Genomic DNA, 26,349 nt, shown 5'->3' with positions numbered 1-26,349 from the left:
TAGTGAAATTTTCCTCTGCAGGGGAGCTGGTCTAGTCAAACTCAAGTGCAGAAACAAGAGAGTAGTTTCTAATGATGACGCAACCCCTAATTGTATAGATCATCATTTCAACTCAGCTGCAAGGAAGCATGTCCACGTGAAATGCTATTTGCATAAATGACACTTTGCCAGGCCAAGTCCTGCACCCATTGCATTACACGACGGAGCTTAGCACCGACCTCAGTGAGCCACAAGTGTGGTTCTCAATTGCGTGGGAGTAAGACCAAACCCACAGTCAAAAACAGGGCACAACGACCAGAAGAGCTGCCCAGCTTAAGTTGTCGGTCTGCAGATAATTCTCCTCCCTCATTCATGGACTGCCCACTCCTGAACACAAGACAAAAAACTTCGTCAGGAAGCTCCAGCAAGATTTTATTCAATGCTATACAATAGGGAGAAATTAAGATTAAAGAAGAATTGTATACATTGCTGATTTTTCAAGTTGCTAAAACAAACCCATAGTGACAAGAACAACTGAGGCTGATGACACAACAAGAAGCATGGTGACCATCTCTCTAGTGTCCATACCTGCAAATATATAATATGTTAATGGTTTTCTTTTAAAAATATGTTTCATACTAGTGCTGATTTGGGCAGATTTATTCTCATTCTACCACTATGTAATTAGCATGTAAACCAGATGAAGGTGAAATGCTATGTTATGGAACGCTTAGGAAGTTCTCCACATTTCACTTCCCCCCAAAGTCTATCCAGACACTAGTTGGAAGAGAGCCTGAGCAATCCACAATATCGTATGCAAGAGATCCTCAGTATCATCAGCATCTTTTGCCCTGAATCCCACTTCAAATATATCCTGCATGAAAACAAGGCCAAAGCTTGTCATAGTCCCAGACGTATTACTGAGCACCCATACGAAGATATTAATTCATGTCTCCATTTCTCATCGTGCTGCCCATGCAATATTAAGTCACAAGCCAGGCAACGTGGGCTCAGTTTTCATTAAAACATCTTAATATCAAAACTATGGTACTCAAGTTGTCATGTCAATGACGATTAGCACAACTGATCGTGAACCAGATCCCAAAGATAATCCTGAACAGTTATAAAATATTTGTTTTGCTTTGTCTTAATGTGGACTCTGGTTAGAATTAATTTTATTTTTTTTTAAAGGGGGTGGGGAGAGGGAAAATCCACAGTTAAGAAGGTTAATGAATAAATGGTACTTGCAAATGAAGCAAGTGACAGGCAAACTTCCTAAGTACTCTCAAAATACAATTACCCCTTAAAAACCCATCCATGGACCCCCTATTATAATTCTAACAACAGACCTTTGAAAAACACAAAACAAAACAATGAATACAGAAATTATGAATAAATGAGCCAAGGCTGTAGCAATGGCTACAGGGACATTTGATTTCCAGATGCTGGGAAATCAGCTGTATAAATCTCTCAGCATATTAGAGTTATAAAACAAATCACCAAGATACAGAGGGACCCAGCAAGACGTCTGGCACCTCAGCAGAAATGCTTTTGAACACAAGCTGCTAAATTCAGGTCATTTTCTAAACCCAAATTGCTCATGCGGCAGTATAGTATTCACCTGAGGCTCCACTTTCAGTGAATTCCATTTCTCTTCTGCTCTCTATTCTTTAGAGAAAAAGTCAATAGGAATCACTACTTTTTAACAACTCCCACTTACCCACAGCTGTTTGGGCCTCCTTCAGAGCTCATTTAGCACTGGGTGACTAAGGGAAGGTCGCTGTACAGCAAGGCGGAGAAAAAACCTTTCCTAACAGCAACTCTGCCCTCAGACCCACAAATGAGAGAGATTACCCACATATCTGACATTGATCATTTCTATGAACAGAAAGACAATTGGATTTTTCATCTGGAAATCTGTGCAGGATACCTACTTTTGGAACTCCCATTCCCTGTTGTCCAGTGGACATACTTGGCGAGTTTTGAGCCAGCGAGAGATGCAGTGGAAGTGGAAAGCGTGCTGGAAGAGAAAGTTCAGACCACATCGTTTCAGAACACATGACTGTATCTCAGTGTGAAAACTACCACTGAAAGCATCACAGTAAGCAGACAGTAGCAAGTGTTTGCTGACAAAGGTGGGGAGGACTCATCAGCCAGCTCACTGGTAAACACCAAGGAACTGATCCACATTTTCAAAGAGGAAGGGAACATTAGTGAAATGACAGCAGGGAGCCTGTTCCACAGTGCATGTAGTGGCAACCGACTGACTTCTGATGAAGGAGAGAACATAGAATTTAGTAGCTGCTAAAATTGGCAGAGCAGATGCTGATAAGCAGCATAATCAGAAAGACAAGAAAGAGGATTTCACACTGAGTAGCAGGGATGATATGTATGTATACACGCTGAAGCTTTCTGCCAGTCTTCTGGACAAACCAAAATCTGACTAAAAAGGAACTTGCAAAATTAGAAAGAAAGAAAAAAAAAAAATCTCTATTACATGTTTAAGAAAGACACCGTTTTCCATACCCCCTGCAGCTACTTAAAAACAAGGCTCCACTTGTGGTAACTCTTGCACACAAAAACATGATTTTGACACTAGAACATTCTGACATGGTTAAAAAAGTTGCTCTTGTCCTCTACAAACAGAATTGCATCATTTATAATCCCCTTCCACCATTATCACACTGTAACTTGATCCCGCAGCATAGTGAAGATGGGACTGAGGAACAGGTAGTTATTCCATTATGGAAAATTTTATCGTCCACCTCAGGCCCAGGCTAGCTAAGAGGTATGCAAGTTTGAGTTCACATGCTAGTGGGACCATGTACGAATGGCAACAAATTGAAGAGCTGGAGATTATACACTAGAACTAGAACTGATTTCATCTTCCTCCAACAGGAAGTAAATCACCTAGTGACCACATATTGACTCCTTGAATGAGCCTGCGCAAAGACAAATCAAGCATGCTGACATCCAAGTAATCCTATTACCAGGGAAAAAAAGGCATAGCTCCTAGGCAGAAACTTGATCAGGAAAATCATGCTCAGAATTAAAGATCTATTATTCGTACAAAAAAAATTAAAAAGGGGTAAAGGTCTATCTTCCTTCCTTCTCTTCTGTGTCTTCCATATTACACCTCTCCAACTTTCTTTCTTTTTTTTTCTTCTCTCTCTTTTCTACAATCTACTAAACATATGGTGTTTAAAGTTCTTTTTTCTGGTGGATTATCTGAAACATTTTATAGAACTCATTTTGTCCTGAGTCATGAAAAAAGGGGATAGCGTCACCACACATGAGCTCCACAATAAAAGTCTTTCTTACATTGCAGACGCCCCACGCGACTGTGCACTCTTCAGAGGTAGCTGATGCTTGGTTTGCTTGACATTCTATGCCTGTGAAAACAAAGATTAAACACATATAGACAGGAGCAGAAGATTTATATTCAACATCAACTGGCAGATTTCTTCATAATAGCAAGTGGGGGGAAAAAAACCCCAGCTCTTTTTTTTGTTGCATTTATTACATCAGAAAGTGTCAAGAGCTGTGGTTTATTGTGTACCGTTTTCCCAAAAGTATCAGATCAAAATACACTTCATCCTAATTTCCTCCTTCCTCTACTTTTTTAGTATTCCAAAGTTCCAGAGGGCAAGAGTACATAGCTCATCTACTGGTAACATATGTCTGCTTTCCCAATTTTAAAGATAAATAAATATTTCTAATTTTTTCTCTTGTGTTTTAAGAGATTTCTTTTGATGATCAGTTAAAGGTATGTTTACTTAAACTCCTTACCCAAGTTTCTCTAAATATAAATTCACTGTCTCGGCAGACATTATGTACTATCAGTTATATTTACAAATTAATTTGCTCATGTAATGCTGGAGTTTGCCTGTCTTTTTTCTATAGTCTTGTGACAGGTAAGTACACCCCAAAAATACACAATAGGAAATACAGTTTAAAAATGTATGTTTTGAACTTTTTACACCTTGGACCTGAGTACCCAGGATGATCCCCAAAAGGATAAAGACTATTTATGGGTTTGGGTTATGCTTTGGGTTTTTTGTGTCAGGTGGCATGGATGAAGGAGACAAGAGAGAGTGAGGAAAGAAGGAAGAACAGCACTGAGAAAATAAATCCAGCAACCTGGTTCTCCATTCTAGAGCCTGAACAATTCACTTCTGCTCCAGCTCAAAAAGAAACTTCCAGAGAAAAAAAGGTATTTCTAACTCCTCCACAGTCAGCAGCACAAACCTATGAGACCAACATTATACTTCCTGCTAAACGATGCTTTCTTTAAAAGTCAAGCCCAAATGGTTTAAAAAGACATGCTGATAGATGATCAGCCTAGAACTCAATACATGGGCTTGTTGCTTGCTTGTTTTGCTGATCTTTTTTTCCTGGCAAAGAAAATGTCTGAATGAGCTCCAGTTCTCTGTTCACTGTTTGTGTGCCCAAATACACTCAAGAAGAAAAGGAATTTGCTTCACCAATTAAAGATTCAAAAACTTTCAAACCCCACAGGTTTGGCTGAAAAATGTGATCTTTATTTGCTCTGTCCTATTCATCCCTTTCTCCATTTTTCACTCTCTTTCAGGTGTGGAGGTGAACAAAATAAGAGAAAGGCCAATTTTTCCTGAGCTGTGAGAGAGATCGGTTAACCTTGGTCACCAGGAACTACTCAAAACAAGACTGAGGTCTAAAGAAACTCAGTAGCAACAACTATTCTGCAAGATTTGAATGGACCCATATTTATTATATGGTTTACATCAAGATATGATATACCACAGCAGGAAGTCCAAAGCTCAATCCTGGCCCTGCCTGTAGAAGAGAACAAAACCGAGCGCACCTGAAATGTCTGATGTCTTAATTCCTTAGCCCTCAATACATACAGCAATAAAACTAAATCTGACTCAGAAAATGGAAGATGCTCAAGAACCCTGAAGAGCTTCAATTACTTTGGACATTTGTTTAAAATTTGACACCCAAGATTGCTGCAACAATTTTACTGTTACTGCAGTATAGACTCATGGCCTTGCTGAATATCATGGGGCATATTATATTAAGTTTTAAATACTTGGCATTAGTCTATACAGTAACAGAAAATGATGAGAAGATGAGTAGTAGCAAAAGGAGAGGAAATTCATTTGAAGGAAGAAAAGTCAACTGATAAGCAAACTTTAACTCAGGAAGTCTCTGCTGAAAGCAAGGAAAATATTCCAGCACACAATATACTTACCTTGTTTCTTCTCCTCTTTCCCTGCTGGAAACAGGATATTGGGCATATTAGATCTGAAGTCGATCTAGCCCATTTTTATGTCATTTTGTCTTTTTTTTTTTTCTCCTAAGGGGCCCTAACCTGTGAGCTGTACGCTTTGGAACACAATACAATTTTTTTTTCCCTAGGCTTTAAAGGACTCTGCATTTTGACTGGGAGTAAGAGGGAAGAAAGGTGATTTAGGTAAGGAAGAAGAGCAGCACTGAATTCATTTTAGTGTTACTCAAACATTTGCTGACAAGCAAATACAGTCTAAAACATGACAGGCCCAAAAGCTTAAGAGGACAGATGAACTTTGCAGAAATAGCTGAGGAGGAGTTCTCTGGTGGTGATGTAAGGCCCTTCCAACGAGACACCCAGATTTAACTCCCTCATCAAACAGGCTGGAGACTACTGCTGGCACTACTACCTTTGGCTGCCAAAAAAGGGCCTCCAAAAGCTAAAGCACTTTTTGGTCTCCTGTTTGCCTTATTTCAGAAAAGGGCAATATATCAACAAAGAAATAAAACAAATGAACAATCTCTGTCAGAGGATGAAAGCTGATGATTCTGGCTTTTGGAAGAAAGAGAAGCTATTTACCATCTGCTGACCCAAAAGAAGCAGTAAGAGTCAGACACTAACAGGTACTGGAGGAATACTGGATGACTCTTCTGTTGCCTTGCTTTTGACAGAGTATCTGGAGGTGAGGGCAGAAAGATACAGCTAAAACCTGAAATACCTGTAAATAATTGTGAAAGATGCAATGGAAGCATTTCAACTCAGGGAGTTACAGAAATGCTATTATATAATGGCAGCTTCTGAATCTTGGCATCTATTAAGAACCATCCCTCCTCCTGTACATTTTCTATTGCAGAAATCTTCTGTATATTTACCTAACAAGAAAAGGAGCCTAAGATTTAAGTAGCCATAATGGCAGGTAACAGAAGTAAAGTACATGTCTTTTGTTCGCAGCTACCATAACAGCCCCACTGCACTGGTAAATTTCATAAGAGCTCTTCAAAGCAGCTTCTGCTTGAACAAGGGTAACCACTGTATGGCTTCCCCTTTCCCTTTACATGTTGCCTTCTAAAATTATGTCATGAAGGGATCGACTTATTGGGAAGAAGGGAAATAGATACACCTAGCTTGGCTAACATAAAACATCATGTACTCACTCAGAAAACAGAGACAGAAAGAACAAATAACCAGGCTAACAAACTTGAAGTACACTTGTTACTTGTCCTCTGAGGAGCGGCTGAGGACTTTGGGCTTGTCTAGTTTGGAGAGAAGGAGGCTGAGGGGAGACCTCATTGCTCTCTACAGCTTTCTGAGGAGGGGTCATGGAGAGGGAGGTGCTGAGCTCTTCTCCCTGGGATCCAGTGATGGGACACATGGGAATGGTTCAAAGCTGCGCCAGGGGAGGCTTAGGCTGGACATGAGGAAGCATTTCTTTACCAAGAGAGCGGTCCAACACTGGAACAGGCTTCTTAGAGAGGTGGTCGATGCCCCAAGCCTGTCAGTGTTTAAGAGGCATTTGGACAATGCCCTTAACAACATGCTTTAGCTTTTGGTCAGCCCTGAAGTGGTCAGGCAGCTGGACTAGATGATCATTGTAGGTCCCTTCCAACTGAAATAGTCTACTCTAGTCTAGTCTGGTCCCCCAACATGCAGAATTCAATTTAGTTTTTCAAACTTCAGAGTTTTCCCCTTGCAATTCTCTCCAGTTTCTTAGGAATTATCTGCAGATTTTACTAAATACTTACCCTAAGTTCCCCCCATCATAACCTCATCATTCCTTCTACTTAAAACCCCCTTGTATCACACTCACTATTTCCTGTTAGTATCACGCTCTCAAAATATATGTACACAGCTATCATCTTCCGCTCCTACTTATGACTTGGCAAACTATATATATATACTTAGTTGTGTTCTTTTATTCTTCTCATAAATCCAAAATCATTCAACCTGTTAAGCATCCTGAGATTCTTCTCTGGATTCTATGCAATCCATCTATCTTTGTGAAGCTGGAATATCAAAAGTGGTGCTTTGCATCTTACTATCAAAGAAAGGGGACAGTATTTTGGTGGCACATTTTACACATAGTTCAAAACTATACCGGTTACCTTACTACAATATTATATTCCACATTTTAGACCGAAGGTAATTCACTATACTAAACGTAGGGTTTAGTTAACAGTCCCCAACTTACCATGCTGCAGTGACATCACCGGAGAGCAAGCCTTTGAAGAAATCAAGAACACTGCCCAAATAAAATCTAAATAGCACCTGGGTCTTACCAGAGAAGAATGAAACCAAAACACTGAAAATCTACTCATTCCTTCTGTACACCAAATACAAACCAAATTGAGGGCAAGGGGAATCCTTTGACCATATTATTACCGAGTCATAATGTACATGCATGAAGAGAACTGCATGACACCTTAACACTGATGCCTCCCTTAGCATGGATGGTGTTACTTACCACTCTTCTAATGTTTTCCTTTCAAGGTTTCTCTTTGTCACTAGGAGAGGGAGACATTTGTATCCTGCGTTTTATCAAATTGAATCTTGTGTTGTTCTTCCCTGCACATTCTATTAATTTTTCCTCAATTTCCCATCACTTCACATCTTGTGTTTGAAAATCTAATTGAAGTGTTGTTTAACAATGTTAATGATCTGTAACAAGGAAGTAAGTAAATCCAGAGCCAACGCTGATCTCGGAACACCAATTTAGATACCCCTTCTACTCTGTATACTGTCAATTTTGGCCTGTCATTTGCAGTCCAGGCTTTTCATAATATTGCTCATACCCAAACTAATAATGTGTTATGCTTGAGCAACTCAGAAAAGAAAAAAAAAAGTTAACTATGCCCTTTTCCTTCACTGTTTTTCCTAATCTACCTATACACTCTCAACCCCACCCCCATTTTGGTAGGATCTTTTTTTTTTTTTTTTTTTTTCTTCAAGAACTGACATAGGAAATTCACTACTGGAAAATAACACATGTTCACTCTCCTTCCAGCTCCTCCACACCTCTCCTTCATCCTCATATGTCCTTTTTGCTATCTATAATAAATAGCAAATATATGAGACTCTATTTGGCCTTTCATGGGAGGCACTATTAATTTTGAGGCAGATTCATAGAATGAAACACATCAGCACCCACTATCTGACCACATATCCCACTTATCATGAATAATTATCTTGAATTACAGGATTTTATATATTTATTCTATACATTTGTAAATTCTATAAATGTAACTTATGTTCCAACAAGTCTTTAAAATTCCATTTGCCTGTCAGTGACATGCTTTCCTCTCTAATATATCATAAAACTGAGAGACTAAGTAGTAGTCCAGTGTCCACCTCAACTACTTTTCACAATGGTACAGGTTAGAGGCACTTAAAAAGGAAATCTTTGCATCAGAGGACCTCGGCATATTTCATAACCCCTATTCTCACTTGCTTCTTTTTAGTGTTATCATTCCCTTTCTAATAACCAAGAATAAACTGAAGCATGGATAGACAGTGGCTCGCTCAAAATACAAACATATCTGTCCCAAAGCAAAGAAGCGAACTTGCTTAACCCATTTTCAGCCCTGTGTGTTATGGTCTGTTTTCTCTTTATTAAAAAAAACAAACAAAAAACTTCTGAAAGTAGTTTTGTAATTATTATTTAAATATGATGTAAAATCAGGTGCATCTCTCACTAGCTGTTATTATAAACTTGAGGTCTCATTTTTCTGAAACGTTTTATTTTCACATAGGCTTACTGACAGTAAGTTGCCATTACCAGTACTTCCAAGGGCTACTGCATTAAAAAGAAGTGCAACAAAACTATCACAATGGGATCATGACAGGCCATTCCCAGGCACTGCAGTTGTACCTGATCTTCTTTTGGGGGGTTCCACAATCCTCACATTTTAGTAATATATGCAAATAAGGCAAATTTCTATCTGGGGTATATTAAAAGGTCTCTGTCCCTCATGACTGAAACAAGATGGACAGTTATGGAGCCACCAGTATCTTGTCAGTTTTGAGGGGAAGAAACCATGGGTTTGTACTCATTACCAATCCTTTAAGGGACTGAAACCAGTGACTTCATGTATGCACACCTGTGTCACAACAGAAGCTTGTATACTTAATTCCACTATCACTTTATTTTCCTACATAGCAAGCGTGTTTGTTAATTGAACGATCAAGATTATACTGCAAAAATCAAACCAATACTAGCAATACATTGGTTTTGATTTAGGCATTTGATTATTCTCCTTTGTAAATGAAAAATTAATTCTCTAGGTGGCAACAAAATCCCCCATACTATAACATTAACTAACTTACGCAAGGTAGTTTTTGTAGAATGAGGAGTCAAATGAAGTCACTGGTCCAAGCCTTTCCTGGCCAGACACAGAAAGCCTTACAAGATTTCATGCTACTGAGTGTCATCAGAAAGTTGGTACCTACAGCAACATCCCCAACTCTAAAGTCCAATACTTCTCTTTGTGAGCAATACCTGTCAACCCTGAATAATTTCTGTTCCTCCTGGCCATTTACTATTACTCCTTTTCCTCTTCATTCCTCTGAGTGCAAAATACACTCAGCATCATCATCTCATCTGTAGATGTGGTACCAAGTGATTCTACTCTTGCAAAAAGAAGGGTGAGGGAAGAGCAGTATGGCGACAGAGGTCACAAAAATAGATTATAGGACTTCAGCATTACATAAAATAGAGCTTAGTGTTTGCACTGTGAAGACTTAATTCCTAACTGAAAGCTGCATTTGCTGACTTATACCCTCAACAGGGGAAATTTCAGCTGTGCATCATGTACAAGTCAAAACTGTCAACTGTCTTCCCCACCATTTACTTACATAGATCCATAATATGGTTTCTGCAAATGGCACAGTTATCAACCACAATGTCCCATGCCCACAGAGCTACTGCGTTCCACTAGAGAGAGGGGGAAAAAAAGAAAAAGAAAAACATAGTTTTGACTCAATTTACAGCACACAGAAATCCTTGTTATTCCTCAAGATCCCATGTATTTTTTAAATGGAAAAGCTGGGATATTTAAAAAAAAAAAAAAAATCTTAGAAGTCCAGAGTAATTCTTTATCATGAGTTCAGAAGCTTACTAGAAAGCAGTGGTACATTCCTCTCACATACCTCCCAGACCCAGCGTCTCCTTCCGACTTCAGAAACAAGATAACTCCAGTAGTCCCCTTTTTTGTGAAACAAATGGAAACATCTGCATTTCTATTCAAGATCCAGAGGCAAGGATGCAGCTCACCCCACATCCACAACTCTGATGGAAAGGACAGTGCCTTGCAGAAAGACCAATCCAGATGCCATTTTGTTAAGAGGAATTTCCATTATTCGCAAGTTCTTCTAGTAATCACCCCCCAGAGCAGTTGGGGCCAAGAACTAAAATCATCTCTAATGCTACCCTTCCCTGACTCCTGAACAATTTCCTCTGCAAAAAGGTTACTGGAAAATGTCCTACCAGCAAGGCTGACTATAAAAATTTGAAAGTACAACCAAATTAGCCTTTCAAATACTTTGTTTATAAAAAAAAAAAAAGAAAAAAAAAAAAGGAATACTTTGTCCCATGCTACTTCAGGGGAAAGGTTGGCTACAAATTTCCACGGCAATTTTAGAAAACTGATTCAGAATGAGGACCTTAAGACAAGCTATGGAGAAAAGCATAGCGCCTTTTTATTCCTCCCCACAAAAAACATAACCAAGTCTTTTGTAAATTCATGAAATAGATGGGCTTGCCTTCAATGTTCAAAGCAATCCAACAGCATATTGGTAGCCAGGATAATCTTCATTTACTATATTTTCAGTATATGATTGTTTTGACTGTACCACAGTAAACCTTCTCTACCTAATTCCATTTACATCTCGATGTCTTTGTTGCTTCCCCTCAGTTGGGGATTCTGAAGGAGGAATGCAGACTGCCAAGTATTGATAAGTATCAATTTCAAGAAGCACTTCCATTTTTCGTTAGTACTGGTATAAAAATTCATCACAATATTACTAGATAGTTTAGGAAACGTGTCAGTAGTGATCTCATTTTTTCTCCCCATCTTCCAACATCACGTCTAGCCAGACTTCTGGCCGAGGTACTCCCCTCTCAAGGACTTCATCCACACTTCAAGGCTGCTAGGATGAAAGTTTCCAGCACCCTTATGTCTCCCAGACTCTCTGGTACTTAATCTCTTGTCCCATCATAATCCACTCTTACAACCCACAGACCTATACTGAGCCACACGTGCAACAAACGTGCCTTGATACCTTGTTGGGGAGGAGCAATGCCACTGACACATAAAAGGTGCCGCTTCCTGCTCCTCTCATGTGCTATTATACCTGTCCCTATTTCCAAAGAACAAACAATCACATCATCCAAACACCTTCTTCTCCATAGACCTGCAGCCCTGTACAGAGCTAGGGGTTTCCATCATCACTGATGACAGCTGCATTTCAAACTACAGCTACAAGCAGGAATCACTGGAAATGTTTGCTGATAACCAGTCCAGGGGTCATTTTTTCCTCAAGTTCTACCTTAGTACAAGCCCACACAGCCTCCCTGCTGCCTCTGCACCCTCCTGAAACAGGCTTGGACTATTACCACAAACCAGCTGATGGACAAACCGGTGGCACTGGACAGAAGAGGGATATTATGGCTGTTTTGGGGAAACAGACAAAGCCAGGGTGACAGCAGAGCATTTCCTGACTACGCACACGTTGTTATGGTTTGATTTAAAGAGGAAAAAGAAAAAAAAAAACCAGCCACAAATTTGTGCAAAGCGCCTTACGCGGCATATGGGCCACAGCGGCCGGGGCTGAGGAAGAGGAGGAGGAGGAAGCAGCACTCCACTCCTGCTCCCCGGCCCGAGCTGCCCAGAGGCTCCGGGCAGCGCGGCCCGGGCCGGGAGCAGCCGAGGGCGGTCAGCGCGCGAGGGGAGCGGGCGGCGGAGCCCCCTGACAGGGGCAGCCTCCCCCCCCCACCTCACACCTCCCTCCTCCCGCCCGCGCGGCCCACGCCAGGCGCGCCCGCTGATTGGTCAGCCTCCGCTCCATGTGCGGCGGCCCGCCTCAGCCATTGGCCCGGACGCACGCCAAGACACCCCCCCCCACCCCCCGCAGGCACCGCCCCACCCCTCCCGCCGCGCCGGTGCGGACCCGGGCGCCCAGCTACCGTGAGGGGAGCGGGAAGTCGCCCGCTTCCCCCCGTCGCCGGGCCAGCCCCGGCCTCCCCCTCCCTCTGTGGCCAGCCGGAGGAGCGCGCCGGCGGGCCTCACTTTCTTCACTTCGAAGCGCTTCTTGCCGGCGCCGCTGTTGGTGCCGCTAGGGGTGTCCACATCCATCGCGGCCGCCATTTTGGATGCGTGAATCGCCCGTCTCGCTCCGCGCGCATGCGCGGGGTGGGGGTGGGGGGAAGCGCGGAACCCTCCAGGTCCCGCCCCCTCGCTCGCCCCGCCCCTTCGCCAACAGGTGCGGGGAGGGCAAAGAGCGCCACGCCGGGGGGGGGGAGGGGGAGGCCGGGAGCGCGGTCACGTGGGGCGGGCTCTTAAATGCGCCGGTCAGGGCGGGGCCGCGCGCCGTTACCTCACCCCCCCCCCGCGGGGTTGCACAACCCGGGGGGGGGGGCGCATTTAAAGGGGTACGCACCCCCAACCGCTGGGGCGGGCGGGGCCCTGCCGCTGGTCAGGCGAAGCCGGGGGAGCGGGGGGGGGATCCCCGACATCGACCGTGGTCCCGGCCCCGGGCCGCCTTCCCTCCCTCAGCCCGGCCGCTCTCTCGCCTCCCCCCGGCCGGGGAGCAGGTGCGCCGGGCCGGGCCGGGCCGCTTTGTCCCGGCTGTAGACGCCAGGGTGGGGAGGCGGGAAGCGGGCCGCCTCGCCTCAGCGGCCTCCTCGCGGGCCGAGCGAGGCGGGAGGAAAGCGGGGAGAGGCCCTTGGAGGGTCGCAGCACAAGGCCCGAGCCCGCAGGCTGGTCTGGTCCTTGTCCATGGCTTCCCTGAAATCCCTTGGGAGTTGTCTCTCCCCGCCCCGCTGTGAAGGGCTTCAGCCCTCCATAAAGTTTTTGCTCGTTTTCTCGCTTCCTGATTGATCCCCGGCGAGCGTGGAATGAGGTGGGGTTGTTGGTGTTAGTACTGTAGCCCTTTTGTTTGCTAGTGGTCCGGTCTTTTTTTTGAAATGGAATATCAGAATCGCTAGAGAAAATTCGCATCGTCCAGACTACTCTTCTGGCCAGCAAATGAGGCTAACAACGTGACAATCAGCGTGGGTTTTACTTGTGCTCGAACTGCCCAAGCCCTGCCCGTTGTGTTGCAAAGATGGAGACAACAGGCATGGGATCTCCTACTGGGAACTTCCTCCCTCCACCAGTACAGTTTAAAGTACTTTTCAGAGGTGGTCAGTAGTAGTGTTCCCCCAGATGTGGAAACAGTGGAAGATACTCCCCAGCAGGACGACAGCAGGTCTTGAAATGTCACCCAGCTTTGCAGGTCCTTGTAGGTGTGCACCCTCTTTGCAGAGTCAACCCTTTTAAATCCGTTTGTAGACCATGTTGCTGCATGGATGCAGGAAGGAGGAGGTAGTAGAAGCATAGAAAGGGCATTCTTTTATATGCATACAGGCAAGCAATATCTATGCTGGATCTGTCATAAGCATTTGGGCCAAACAGCACTGTTCCAGTCTGGCTCCGTCATACCCATCTTGCTGTATGCATACGGCTTTTACCTGACATCCAGTGCCTGTTGGGCTGGGACGTCTAGAAGTCTCCAAATAAACTTTAAACTAAAGTAGGGGCCTGCGGTAAGAGCAAGATGATGCTGTCGTTGGATGTTTTGGAATAATTTTCAATGGGATTCATATTTGAAAGACATGCAACACTTGTGCCCTGAGTTAAGCACATACCTAAACGTTTGCAGGGTCAGGCCGAGCCTGAAAGTTATACACACACAGTAAAGGTAAGTTTGAAGAAGAAAAATGCGCGCTCTCATTTGTATAACCTTTAACACCTCCAGTTATCTCCACGGAAAGCTTCCATTTCGCTTAACAGCCCCTTTCCCCAGATGCTGCTCAGCTATGGTGCGTCTCTTATTGCCAACAGTAAAATGAAGCTGCACAGATTCAGGTTTTCGTCCTGTTGCTTCTTATTCAGGGCTGTAGTCTGCAGGCTATTGCAAAGGGCTATTTTGAAAACAGGAGGTGGGTGCTTGAGAAAATTGATTTTTCACCTTCAAGAAAATAGCTCTTTTCAAAGCAGAATCTGCAAGATTTTCTTTTTAATAGAAACATTAATTTTAACCCTAAATCTGTATGGTAATGTCCCCAGTAGGACATTACTCAGTAGGCATCCAGGACATTGAACAAACATGAACACTAGGGCATATGCATACCAGAGAAATGTTAACATTCATTTTCACTTTAAATGACTACTGCAATATAAAATTATAGTCTTCCCACCTCAGCTGATGTCACCATGGGGAGATGGTTGCCAATGGGTAAAAGCCATGCAGCCAGCAATCATATGGTCTGGATATATCTTGCTGTACCTGGCAGCAAAAGGAATACAGCAATGCAGATCTTGAGTTAAGTCTTGCTAAAAAGGTGTGGTGTTTTCAGAAAAAAGATGACAAACGTGGTGCAGAATAGAACATATGTCTGCATGCTTAATTAATATTTACTGATTCATGTAAACAGATACATAATACCAACAGTGGGAAGGAAGTGCATTAAGAGATCTCCAGCGTGCTTCGCAAAGTGAAATTAGTGATGGTGTTCCCTAATACTCCTGCGCTTCATAAAAAGGTCTGAGCTACCCTCTTTACTGTACATGAAATAATCTGTTTTCTGTTGATTTTAGTGCCATCTCTGATTTCTTTCCTCCTTGGAAAAGTGCAGCCCCTCAGTCCTGTTTTCCCGCTCTTAAGGCTGTATGTTATAGAGAGGTGTCAGCAGCTGCTGCAGAAAGAAAGGCTGCAGCTTTGAAAAGCATCAGCCTCAGAAGAAATGTAACACTGTGGTCCAAATTGCCAGGGATGCTTTGAAGAATGGATCATTTTTCAAATCACTGGGACATGCAGGGGAAAAAGACTGCCAAGCTGAAAAGGCAGGGAGGGAGACAGACTAGGTGACACATGACAACTGCTCTGAATACGGTTAGTCCCAATTAAAATGAGACAAACTCCCTCTCCCAGTTGTCAAAAGCTGTTCCAAAAGGCAAGGCAACAACAACCTGGTGACTCTAGTGCAATTACCTTCCAAAACCAGTGTCTTTCATCTTGGTCATTGCCCTTCTCCTTTACGTTCATTCTGTTGGCGTTTGTTTTTTTTTTTTCTGCAGCCACCAACATTTTCCTATGTGGGATTTATCCCCCCCACCCTGATACATGCACCCTTTGAACGTGTGTGCATGACTGGGCTGCCGTGTTGGTGCTGCTGGAGGGGCAGCTGCTTGCAGCCCCGGCTCTCACGGCTGCACCCACACGGGGAGCAGGCGGAAGGTCTGGTAGTGGTGGTCCTGACAAAACTCGTCCCTCCAAGGCACCAGAACGGAGGAATCCCCACGGCAGCAGGAGGATCCCCCAGAACTAACTGAGTCAGAAGGAAAACGCGTGCAGGGAAGGTTGCTTTGTTTTCCAGTCCTCGCTGCCCCTGCCTTTTGCATTCCGCGTCCCAGCCCCGCAGACAAGATGAGGGATGCATCCTCTGTTATCACGACTCATCCTCAGCGCGCACACCGATGGCCCAGGATCTCTCTGGGGCACTTGGGTCACTCTCAGGAATGAAACTGTTCTGAAAGTGAGGAGAGAACTGCAACAATTTCAAACACTCTTCAGAGCAAAAACTTTCCTTTACTCTACAGTCAGGAGAGTAGGGATGGGCCTTCCAAGACTGCCAGGAGCAAAAAGTGGGGAAAAAAGGGAGGTGGCCCCTTTCTTTCTAAGTGCTTACAAACCTCAAGTTTTTCTGTTGCCTTTCTGTGCTTCACCCTCTCGGTGCTGCCTGCTTAAGGTGCGGTTTCAGTGGTGCCTCAAGCAGGAATTACCTGGTGTGTGAGACTAGGTCCCGTTCAGTGGTTGCAAACCAGGGAGTAAAAATCAAGTGCATCTTATTACTTTTTAAAGAACTGTAGGGCTGGCTGGCTGCCCTCCCTTCAGTTGCTGATGCTACTAAAACCATTTGAATTGACTAAGTGGGGATTTCTAGCCCCCTTTGCTTTTGGATGCCCAAACCCACAGAGAGCATTCACAAATTACTATCAGGACAAAACTGAATCTACTGTCTTTCCATGTTGCCACAAAACTTCTCAAAGTTCACAAAGTAAGCGAACAACCTCCCACCAAGGCTCTGTAGCATGCCCAGCTGATTCAGTGTGCTTGGCATAGGGAAGCTGAATTCAGAGAACAGAGCCAGAGGGGTAGATTAAGCAATATATCCCATAGATTTTTGGACCAGACTGTGCTCGGTTTCTGCAGAAACCCAAACCCCCTGCCTCTGTGCATGTCTTCCAGATGATGGTCACATTATAACCCATATAGTACCCCTGGCTTTGCAATCCATTACTAAAATCTCAGAAGAGAAATGGAGCCTCCAGCCCCCAATAATCTAGCTAAAAAGAACAGATGAGATTCTGAGAGAGGAACAGGTTGTAGCATTTAATGGGATGGTGATGAATTGTTGCTTCTCCTTTCTCGTGGCATTTTACCTAAAGCTGCTTGATAACTTGCAGATAAAATAACATACGGCCATCGTGGCAGCCTGCAGGTAAGTAGGTGCTTGCAAAAACCATGATACTTAACGACTGTGCCCAATCTCCTGCAGACAGCCTTTCCCCACACATGAAAAAAAGCAGCTGGGGTGTGGGTCTAGGCTCAACAAATGACCCTGTCCCCACAGTGGGCATCTCAGCCCCACACCACACCTCGTGATCAGCTGCAGCTGACAGAGAAACGTGGTCTGGATAGACGGACCCCAGTGCATTACGGTGAGGATGTTGGGCTGATTCCACTCCGCTTCCAGAAAGGGTTTGAAGCCATCCCTCCTACGCAGCAACACCCCCGTGCTCCCCATCCTAATCCTCACCCCCAACTAAGGAGCTCCACCTCAGAAGGAATCCAACACCAAACCCACCTCCTCCCCTCTGCAGTTCTGGGCGCCAAGCTGCAGATGCTTGCAGAAGCACATCTGGCTGTGCTTGCTACCTCCTGAGAGAAACCAGCGTCCTGGCTTCTTCTGCTCAGTGGAGAGGACACGTTCTGCAGCCAGGCTCGTAGCCTGCGCGGAGGTCCCCAGGAGAGCCAGGGCTCTCCATGCTGCCCGTAGAGACAAGACGAGTCGCCATACCTCTAGGTCAGCTGCAGCCTGGCCACCTCTTTTATTCACAAGGCTGGAGAAGAGGTGGGAGGGTGAGACTGCCTACAGCAACCGAGACCAAAAATGCACACATGGGAAAGAGCGAGGGCTTGGGAGAGAAAGAGTCCTGCTTTAACCTGAGCAGGGATCCTGAAGAGATGTCGGAGACAGAGGCTGAGATTGTAATTCAGAGAGAGGGCAAGTCTTTCAGAGGGTAACAGGAAAGCAGTAGCAGGGGAGTGATTGTTTTTAACCTGAACATCCCAGAAGAACTGCATGAGGTGACAAGAGGCTATGGGGTAGTCCAAGAGCAGGAGACAGCCCCACTAACCACACCAGAGACATCATCTGAATACCAGGTCACAGTCTAGATCTTCCTTGCTTAGACAAGAGTTTTCAGAGTGCCTTTTATCCTTTTAAGGAGGATGCAAAAAAAGGGAGAATGTTATGATAGCTCGATACAAGTAGTTATATTCATCTACTACTGCATGTAAGCAACGTTGGAAGATCTGCCAGGGTAATTAACAGTAGCCAGGAAAAACCACGAGAGTAACCAAAGTAGTATCGCAAGCTTGCCTGCATATAAATCCATGAACTCCTACTGATTTGGGAAATCCATGAACTTTCAGTAACACGAGGAGACGCAGTTCCAGACTGCTGTGTGGGAGACACTAAGAGACTGTTTACAGATATTCTTATCTATGACTTCTCCCTGACAGTCTTGAATGTGGGGAAAGAGTCACAGAGAGGGAATAAACACTAAATCAGAAAAAACCATTATCAACAAAGGGAGGTCTGGAAGCTACCTCCACTGAGTCCAAGGTTTTGATGCTGTTTGAAAGGAGGTGAGAACCATCGAGCTACAGCTTTGCATTTGTTATCTCCCATTAATTCTTTGTCCTTTTTCCAAAAAATATAGTATCCCCAAATTCCTCCAGAGATCTCTTCTAACTGAATCAGGTTCCTAACTGCAGGCCCTGCTCAACAAGACACAATTCGTTAGCCTTTGCCATCCTTCTTCGTCACAATGGGAGAGATGCTGCTATCAGTAAAAGCATTTTGTTGAAGCCCCTGGTAGTCATAGCAAAGGCACCATTTGGCAATTGAAAACTGTAAAAATCCAAATCCAAGCTTTTGGGGGGGGGATGGGGGGTGCAGTGGGGCAGATTTGAAGGTGGAGTTCACATGTGATTTCACGGCAAAAAAATAACTAATTTTATACCACTTCTTCTTGGAAAGACACAAAGGAATGGGAAAAACAAGTTAGGTGGCCCACAGACATGGCAATTACTGGTGCAAAAACTATATGGATATTACAAAAGAAGCCAAGAGCGAGGGAGCCAGCAGTCCCCTGCCTGCCATACCAGCATAAGCAGGAACAGAAAATTGTGGTACCTGACTCAGATAGTTCTCAGAAGACAGGATTTCAAGTATGTCTGGCATTTAACTGCTCTCTGTCGTGAATGCCTAGATAAAGACACAATATACTGAGTTTAGCCTTACTTTGGACTTCACTGGAAAGTTCATTGTGGCATCTAGGTCAGCGAATCCCACAAGAGATGGTCTACTGGCCAGTTCTATAGTGAACAATAAAATAAATTAATAAACTGTCATACTTCTCTGCAGGTTCATATACCTTGAACGTATCTCGCTGTGTCAAATATCCTTTCCTTTAATTTCAAAGCTCAGCACAACTGGATCTCTGGAAGCCCAATGGAAAGAAGGGCCATTTGAAGCAGTGAGCCTTCACTGATCAGAAAGCACAAGCTCCCCAACCCTGACAGCTTCAGGAAATGCAGAAAATAGGAGCGAGCAGAGAAACAAGTGTAAGGTGCAGGGACTAGTGCTTTGGTAATTTACCACTGCAAAGTGATGTAGTCCCTTCTTCTCCCTCCTCCAGTCACTTTGGCTTTTTTGTTTTTTTTCTTTCTGCCTCTGCTCACCACACTCATAAATTGTATTTCTCAACCCAGTTTAAAGATTCATTGATTCCTATCTGGGCTAGGAGAAAGAGGAAAGCACCATATGCAGCGCTAGGAATACTCTCCCACCTGCCTGCAGTATCAACAAGACTTTAAAAAAAAAGAACAGAACAAGACACAACAGCTTCAGGGAGGTTTTAGCAAGACACACAGAAAGTTCTACACTGGGTGAGTTTACCACAACTACCGAGGAGTTAACTCCTTTACCTCAATATATAGAAATACCCATGAGTTTATCATGGAAGATCCTTATGTTCAAGTTCATTCACATTCCATAAACTTCTTTTGCGAGTCTGCAATCATTCAAGACAACCAGTTGCACAGGTCTGAATGGAAATATTGTAATTAATTTTGAGGAACCAGGAAAGCTGGAAAAACTCAGGGGCCAGAGATTTGGCAATACCACACACATCCAAACCAACAGCAGTTACCAGACCCATTTCATTCCCTGGAGGATTAAAAACCAAGCCCCATTCTCTTACCTTCCTTTGTTCATGCAAGGAGTGACAAAGTACCTACCTTTGCATTTAGATACCGTTCTCCTGCTGGGGGTTGGACTGGCAGAGACAGCTTCTGCAGCAAATGCCCATCAAACAGCAGCCGTTGGTTAGAAAGGGGCCTGAAACCAAGGAAGAGCCCTTAAAACTCTTCTTTCACACAGCAAAACTGTCAATTAATTAAAACGTTTTGGAAAGTATAAGGAAAACTGTTCACTTTCTCTTTCTTCAGCTCTAGGACAGGGGAAGATGGAGCAGATGACAATTTTTCTGGTTACGAGTGGGGTGGGGAGGTTGAGGGACGAATAGCCCCCAGAAGTTCAACTCGCAACTGGCATTCCCATGTTATCTGATTAATAGTGTAGTTGCTTATGCTAAACCAGTTTCCCCTCAATTTACCTTACTGTTGCCTACTCTTTACTCCCTTCACCCCTGCTTTCTCTCACAGAGTGTGTTATTGTATGATTCTATGATTATATGTTTGTATTTCACTGTATTTTTAAACTCAATCATTAAAACCCAGGTTGCAGGTTTGCTGGTGTGTAGAAATTATCAGGTAATCTTTCCCTTCTCCAAATACCCATTTCATTCTGTCTCACTTGCATTACGAATCAACATGGAGTATGGTTCGTTTTGCAGCTCCCATTGCTTTGCTGCGAGAGCAAAATCTCTGAAATTCCCCTGTAGACTTACAGGTTGTGAAGATAAAGGGGCTTCTCCACAGTCCTGCGAAGGTCTTCGGTGAGGTTTCAGGAGAGAGGAATAATCCATGCTGTGAAAACATCAGAGCTGCTGTGGAGGCAAGCTAACCGTTGGAAACCCTCGGTGTCCCAAGCCCTAGCACACACAAACTAGAGGAGATTTCCTTTAAACTCACTTCGGATCTTTTTTAGCCTCTGGGATATGGAGGAGGCTTCCTCCTGCCAGAGTCAGGCGAGCGGTGGTATTCCTGATGCCACCCGTCTTGTCCACTGCAGTTACAGCTGCCAAGAGAGACAAGTGAAAAACATACATCATTTCACAGCGAACAGGTTTAGAAAGGCAGCTTTCAGCTGAACCTCGGGTGTTTGTTTGGAAGCTCCTTACCGCGGTTTTTAGTCGCCCCTCCTTTCCTGACAGGGATGAGCAGATTCCACTCCATTAACTGTATCTCCCTTGGGTTCTCTGTTCAAGTTAAAAAGAAAGTTCTCAAAGAATTTGGAGGGCACATTTGGGACTCGCGTATAACACGACAGCGGTTTGTTTGCAGCGGCTTAATTTAAATTGGATTTCACATCAATTCGTTGAACAGCTGAGGAACCCTGTGTGGACACACTTACTTGCCTTAAGAGTTGGCTTAAAATCAGTTCCTAATCGATTTAAGCTCCACTGATCAGATTTAAATATATATTTAAAAGGTCAACACAACCTTTTGCATTGATTTAATGAAATGATATTGAAAGCAACGCTCGAGTAAACTGGTGCAGCTCTGTGTAAAAGCTGTCCGAATTAGTGTAATATGGATTGTCAAAAGATGGAGAAACATTTCTCCCCCTCAAAGCTTGCAAATTCAATCTCCTGATTGAATGCTAGCAAGATAGAGGCTGATGGATCTCTCCTCTGACGGAGCCATGCATTGATTTTATCATTAGATATACAAAACAAATGCCTAATTCAGTAATAGGCACATTTTATGCCTTTCCTTGATGGTGTTGATCCTCACCCTACATATACGTATTTTAGCTCAAAACCACATTTAGTCCCTCTTCAATATGAAAGTTCAAAATTCAGGCCTGGGAATGTTTTTGAAATTACGATCTTTAAAAGATTATAATCTAGAAAGATAGGACCTTTTTAAAAATTTAGATAAATAACAGCATGAAAGGATCACTTATGGCAGGAGCCTATTTCACTGTTTAACAGGTGCAGATATTCACTATAAATTAAATCTCATTCGTGCTGAGTGGTTGAATTGCTGAGGAATCACTTTATTGGTATGTGAAATATTTACTATGTATAGCTGGACAGCTTCCCAGGAATTCTGATGAAACACATTAGTGCACAAGAAAGAACATCCTGTCTTCATAAGACTTGTGAAAACGTAAGCTTTGCTCCTCTCAGTATCTTATACAGAGTTTTTAAAACTATCTGAATTGTCCATACAAATTTACTTAGAATAACTGCTAAGAAGGATCTTTTTAGGTAGAAAATTATCTCTCCGTTGAGTAAAGCTGCTGTTATAAACATGAATATCCAAAATAAAATACGCTTTTATTTAAATTACATTTTTCTTCACCCTATTTAGAAATCGCCTTTTTCTTATAGAAGGGTGAGAAACCACATACTGCTTTAAACAATTTCAGATGCCCAAAAGAGAAGGGTGATATTGGGATCACTCCAAAAAGCACATGAACTTAGAAGCCAATAACTAACATTTGGCTGGGAATTATTTGCATGTGTCCTTTGAATAAGAGGCATTATTTGCTAAGAATGATTTATTTAGACAATTCGGCTATGGATTTCTTTATCTGTGTAACAACCAAAATATAGTACAAAGGTAGGAGAGACTTCCAGCTACTACCTAAAAGTTTTCGGTTCCCACCTGTAATACGAGATCTGGGTTTGCTATGTAGAGTAATGGATCTGCATGACAAATACAGACAAGTTTAGCTCTTAGAGTGTTACAATATGCAAGAAAAAAGGACATCAAGAGCAGGTTTACACAGACAAGAAAAGTTTCAAACAAGTGTAGGCCACATTCCTTGCAGCTGAGGAGCCACATAAAAAACCCAACCTAAATTAAACAGCAATAAAAGCCAATATGAACTGTGTTATATTAAAAAGCTAATACTGAGAGCCATGAAAGCTCAAGAGTTTACATGAGCAGCCTATAAAACACTAATGTAACTAACAGGGAACTCTGTTGAAACCATCCCTCTGCAAATCCAAAACTATATTAAAAAAAAAAAATCAAACTATTTCCAGGACCAGAAATAACAGATGTATACAAATTTGCAAGGTTAAAATTTGTTCTCTGTTCCTGATTCACAGGTGTATGTCACCAAAATAATTTTCAAGGCTATGTTTCTCTGAGATGAAAGCGAGTCCTCCATCCCACCTGGTATAAACTGCCTCTGAGTTTAAGTTCACGGAACCTGAACGCCAGTAGTACAATTACCTTTCCATCCTCTAAACACAATGGCTATGCAGTGGACTGCTCACGATAGTCTGAAGAACTCCTCCAGACTGGCTGTGAACAACAGTATTTATGTTATTTTTGCACCGATGCTTGTAACAGTATTTTGAATATTCATGCTTTATTCCAGTTACATGGAAAAGCCCAGGTGCACAGGGCAGCGTGTGTATTTGTGTGTTGGCTTTGGCTCCAGAGTGAGGACACTCTGTTCTCTGAACAGTCAGGGAAAGAGTGTGAAAAAGAGGCAACAGGTTTTTATTTATTTACTATAATGCACAGAAAACTGCTGGGAAGCAGTCAAGGGTCAAATCTTTCAAGTCTTTTTTCCTAAGAAGATACAAACTGCCCAAGTAACGAGTGGTTGAAGCCACGAACACTGCATACATTAGGCTAAAACCATTGTGCTAGTTTATTTTGACTCTACAATTGCAGAATAATTAAAGAAAGTGTCTTTTTATTTTAACATTGAGTATTTTAATTGAAAGGGGAATTGTAGCTTCTGCCTTTAGTGCTAGCACATTCATAGAGATTTGCAAAAAAGAACTTACTTTCTCACAGAATGGAAGTTTCTTTCCGGCCCCATATGCAAAAGCTCTTGTAGAGCTTCTAGTCTCACTATATCCACCTAAGCCAGCAGCAGTCACGTGGAGAACGGTCCTTCGAGTGGCCAGATCAGCTGGGAGACATTTTTGCCATAACTCGAATGCATCGTTAATACTTAACGTTTCACATACTCGTTAGAGCATGTCAGGAACATCAGTCACTTCCATCAAGACTGGAATTCACAGGAGCAAAAGTCCTACCCTACCAGCTAAACCACTGCTGGGATAACGCCGGGAACAAGTGTTCCTGTTTCCACAGGCTCAGCAATACCTCGGCTGGCCTTTTTACGAAAATCAGCTGAGGGTATGATATGCAATAGCAGACCATACAGGAATCATTCTTCCAGTCAGAGAGTGGACCACGCCAGATCAAGACTGGTCTAATCTCAGCTATTAACTCAGGAGATTTTACACCTGGGAGCAGGGAAAAGGACACTTTAAAACTTTTATATATTAAACAGTTACAAAATTAATTACAATTCATATTGTTAACTTTTCTAAATCAGTTCATCTTCTACTTAACATTTTGTTCTTTTTATAAACATGTTTCTTGAATAAAAAAAGCTAGAAATAAAGAATCAACTTCCACCTTGCCTCAGATTTTTATAGTAAAAAAATGTTTTTAATCTTCTAATTTATGTAACTATTTCAAAGTTGGGGGAAGAGGATATGACGTCTGCAACAAACATAAATTTCACAAATGCTTCTAGTTGCCATGTGGCTGTTAAATAACACTCTTTTGAAAAAAATAACACACATAATAAAGGAGATAATGCAAACTGTTGTTCCTTGACACTGGCGACCTCTAAAAACTTCCTGAAACAGATTAAAAATTATCATCAGTCCAGTCACCTCCAGATAAAATGAAATAATACTCTGCAGCATGAGCAGGTTACGAGAGACCGAATGGAAGAGGCTGAGCAGAGCAAAATTCAAAATGGAGCAAGGCACACTGGGAGCAAAATAATGATACGACTGACTTGAAAAGAGAGAGGAAATAATGAATTCAAAATAAGCAACAGAGACTGCCCATCACTGCGCGCTCAGTCTGCAAGTGCTACACAACCCGGTCACTTCTCTTGGATTAGTTACGGAAAAGAGGAAAGTCGGTGTGTATCTACTTCCCCTTTTGAATGGAAAAGGCAGCATGCAGAAAAGCACATGGCGCTGTGCAGGGCTGGCTGTACACAGGCTCACACCCCTTCTCCTCCAGGCACGGAATAAAGCTCTCACGGAGACATCCTCCTGGTCACTGCTTGGGGTTGGGATAGGCTGCCTGGGTCAGTCTCCTCCAGACCTTCTCCAAACTTTTTTCAGGGCAAATCCAGGTTATGGACCCTGTAAAAGGTCACCCCTTCTTTTAACGACGCTCAGTGGCATTCGTATCTTCCAGCATGCAATCTGGAGCAAGCTTTCCAATGGAAACGTTGTTCTGAAAACATCGGGTGACAGGATGGAAACATCTCCTGCCGCAGTATGTTTATTGCCTGTTAGATACACTCTAGCTGGATCAGTACAGGTTTACCAAGTGGGATGGAAAAAAGTTGGAGGTACATGAAACCTGTATTGTGCCCGTTAGACTTCAAATGTGAAGCAAGAGCAGCAACCAGACATTGAGGATTTCAAGGGAAGACCTTTGCTGTTGAAGAGGTTAAAGTGATCAAAAGTAACAGCACACAGAGAGTTTCGAGGATGGGCCTTTTCTAAAACCCCCAATCCTGAGTCCAGAATGTAACCTAACAGGCAACCTCGATTCACAGGATGACTCAGTTCTCTCCTTTGCACTTACTCTTCAGGATCTGGGTTTTTTCTTTCACTTTGCGTTGGCACGAGTAGTCTAAGCTCTGCAAAGCCAGGTGATTCAGGGAATAAATGGAAGACAGATAACATCTGGACTATGCTCATGTCCTGCACGATTGCTTATTTTAAGGGAACAGACATGGTGGCAAAAAGGGGGGCAGGCCCCAGTGTAGTACGGATCCAGGTCCAGAGGAGTCACTTTGCAGCCCCTTTTGCAACTTTACATTTAATTTTTTAAACATACAATGATTATATTAAGTACTGGGGAAAAAAGGATAAAAAGGAGATTGCACTATTTACTGGAAGACTTGATTTTCTTTTGTGTGTGTGTGTGTGTGTGTGTGTACGTGTCCAAGACCTTTTCTAGCAGAAGAGAGTCATGCGACGCGTATGTCTCTTCATCGCTTATCTTCTTCCTTCCCTCTCTGGTTCTTTGTACTTCTGGGTTTGCTCTCCTTGCTAAACTGTGAATGGATGGCCCCACTGGGCAGCTCTGGGGACCCTGAGAAATGCAACTGAAGGAGGAGATGAAGTTCAGAGCCGTAGACATTTTTATAGAAGTACAGTCACCGTTCCACTGTCAAGGCTAAACTGAACCCAGAGCAGGTATCCAAGCTGTTCATTAAACATATGAAGTTGCTCCTCATCCTCCCTATAGTGCCTGTTGGGGCTGTAGGGGGCAAGCAAAAAAAGATGCAT

The 26,349-nt window shown here is 43.2% G+C and overlaps 2 protein-coding genes across 6 annotated transcripts in view; both read right to left on the bottom strand.

Moving 5' to 3' along the window:
- Positions 1 to 390: 390 nt before the first annotated feature.
- RBX1 (ring-box 1) lies at positions 391 to 12,674 on the bottom strand. Its single transcript, XM_052790243.1, has 5 exons — positions 12,532 to 12,674; positions 10,100 to 10,178; positions 3,301 to 3,371; positions 1,914 to 1,999; positions 391 to 567 (listed from the first exon to the last, which is right to left on the bottom strand). The coding sequence occupies exons 1-5, from the start codon at positions 12,607 to 12,609 to the stop codon at positions 555 to 557; spliced, it is 327 nt and encodes a 108-aa protein (XP_052646203.1). The 5' UTR covers positions 12,610 to 12,674; the 3' UTR covers positions 391 to 554.
- Positions 12,675 to 14,490: 1,816 nt separating this feature from the next.
- Positions 14,491 to 26,349, bottom strand: part of XPNPEP3 (X-prolyl aminopeptidase 3) — a 34,382-nt gene continuing 22,523 nt past the window's right edge. For 3 of the 5 annotated variants that reach the window (XR_008235511.1, XR_008235514.1, XR_008235513.1), the window contains 6 exons: positions 21,160 to 26,320; positions 20,951 to 21,056; positions 20,767 to 20,845; positions 20,096 to 20,242; positions 18,990 to 19,061; positions 14,491 to 16,034 (listed from right to left, as the gene is read on the bottom strand). The gene's annotated coding sequence lies outside the window, so the exon portion shown is untranslated. The remainder of the gene's footprint in view (positions 16,035 to 18,989; positions 19,062 to 20,095; positions 20,243 to 20,766; positions 20,846 to 20,950; positions 21,057 to 21,159; positions 26,321 to 26,349) is intronic. The other 2 variants (XR_008235515.1, XR_008235512.1) reach the window with 2 other exon arrangements.

Source organism: Harpia harpyja, chromosome 6, assembly GCF_026419915.1.
Source record: "Harpia harpyja isolate bHarHar1 chromosome 6, bHarHar1 primary haplotype, whole genome shotgun sequence".
Classification (NCBI taxonomy): Eukaryota; Metazoa; Chordata; class Aves; order Accipitriformes; family Accipitridae; genus Harpia; species Harpia harpyja.
The sequence above is the reverse complement of the archived record's forward strand: the minus strand, read 5'-3'. Positions and strand labels throughout refer to the sequence as shown.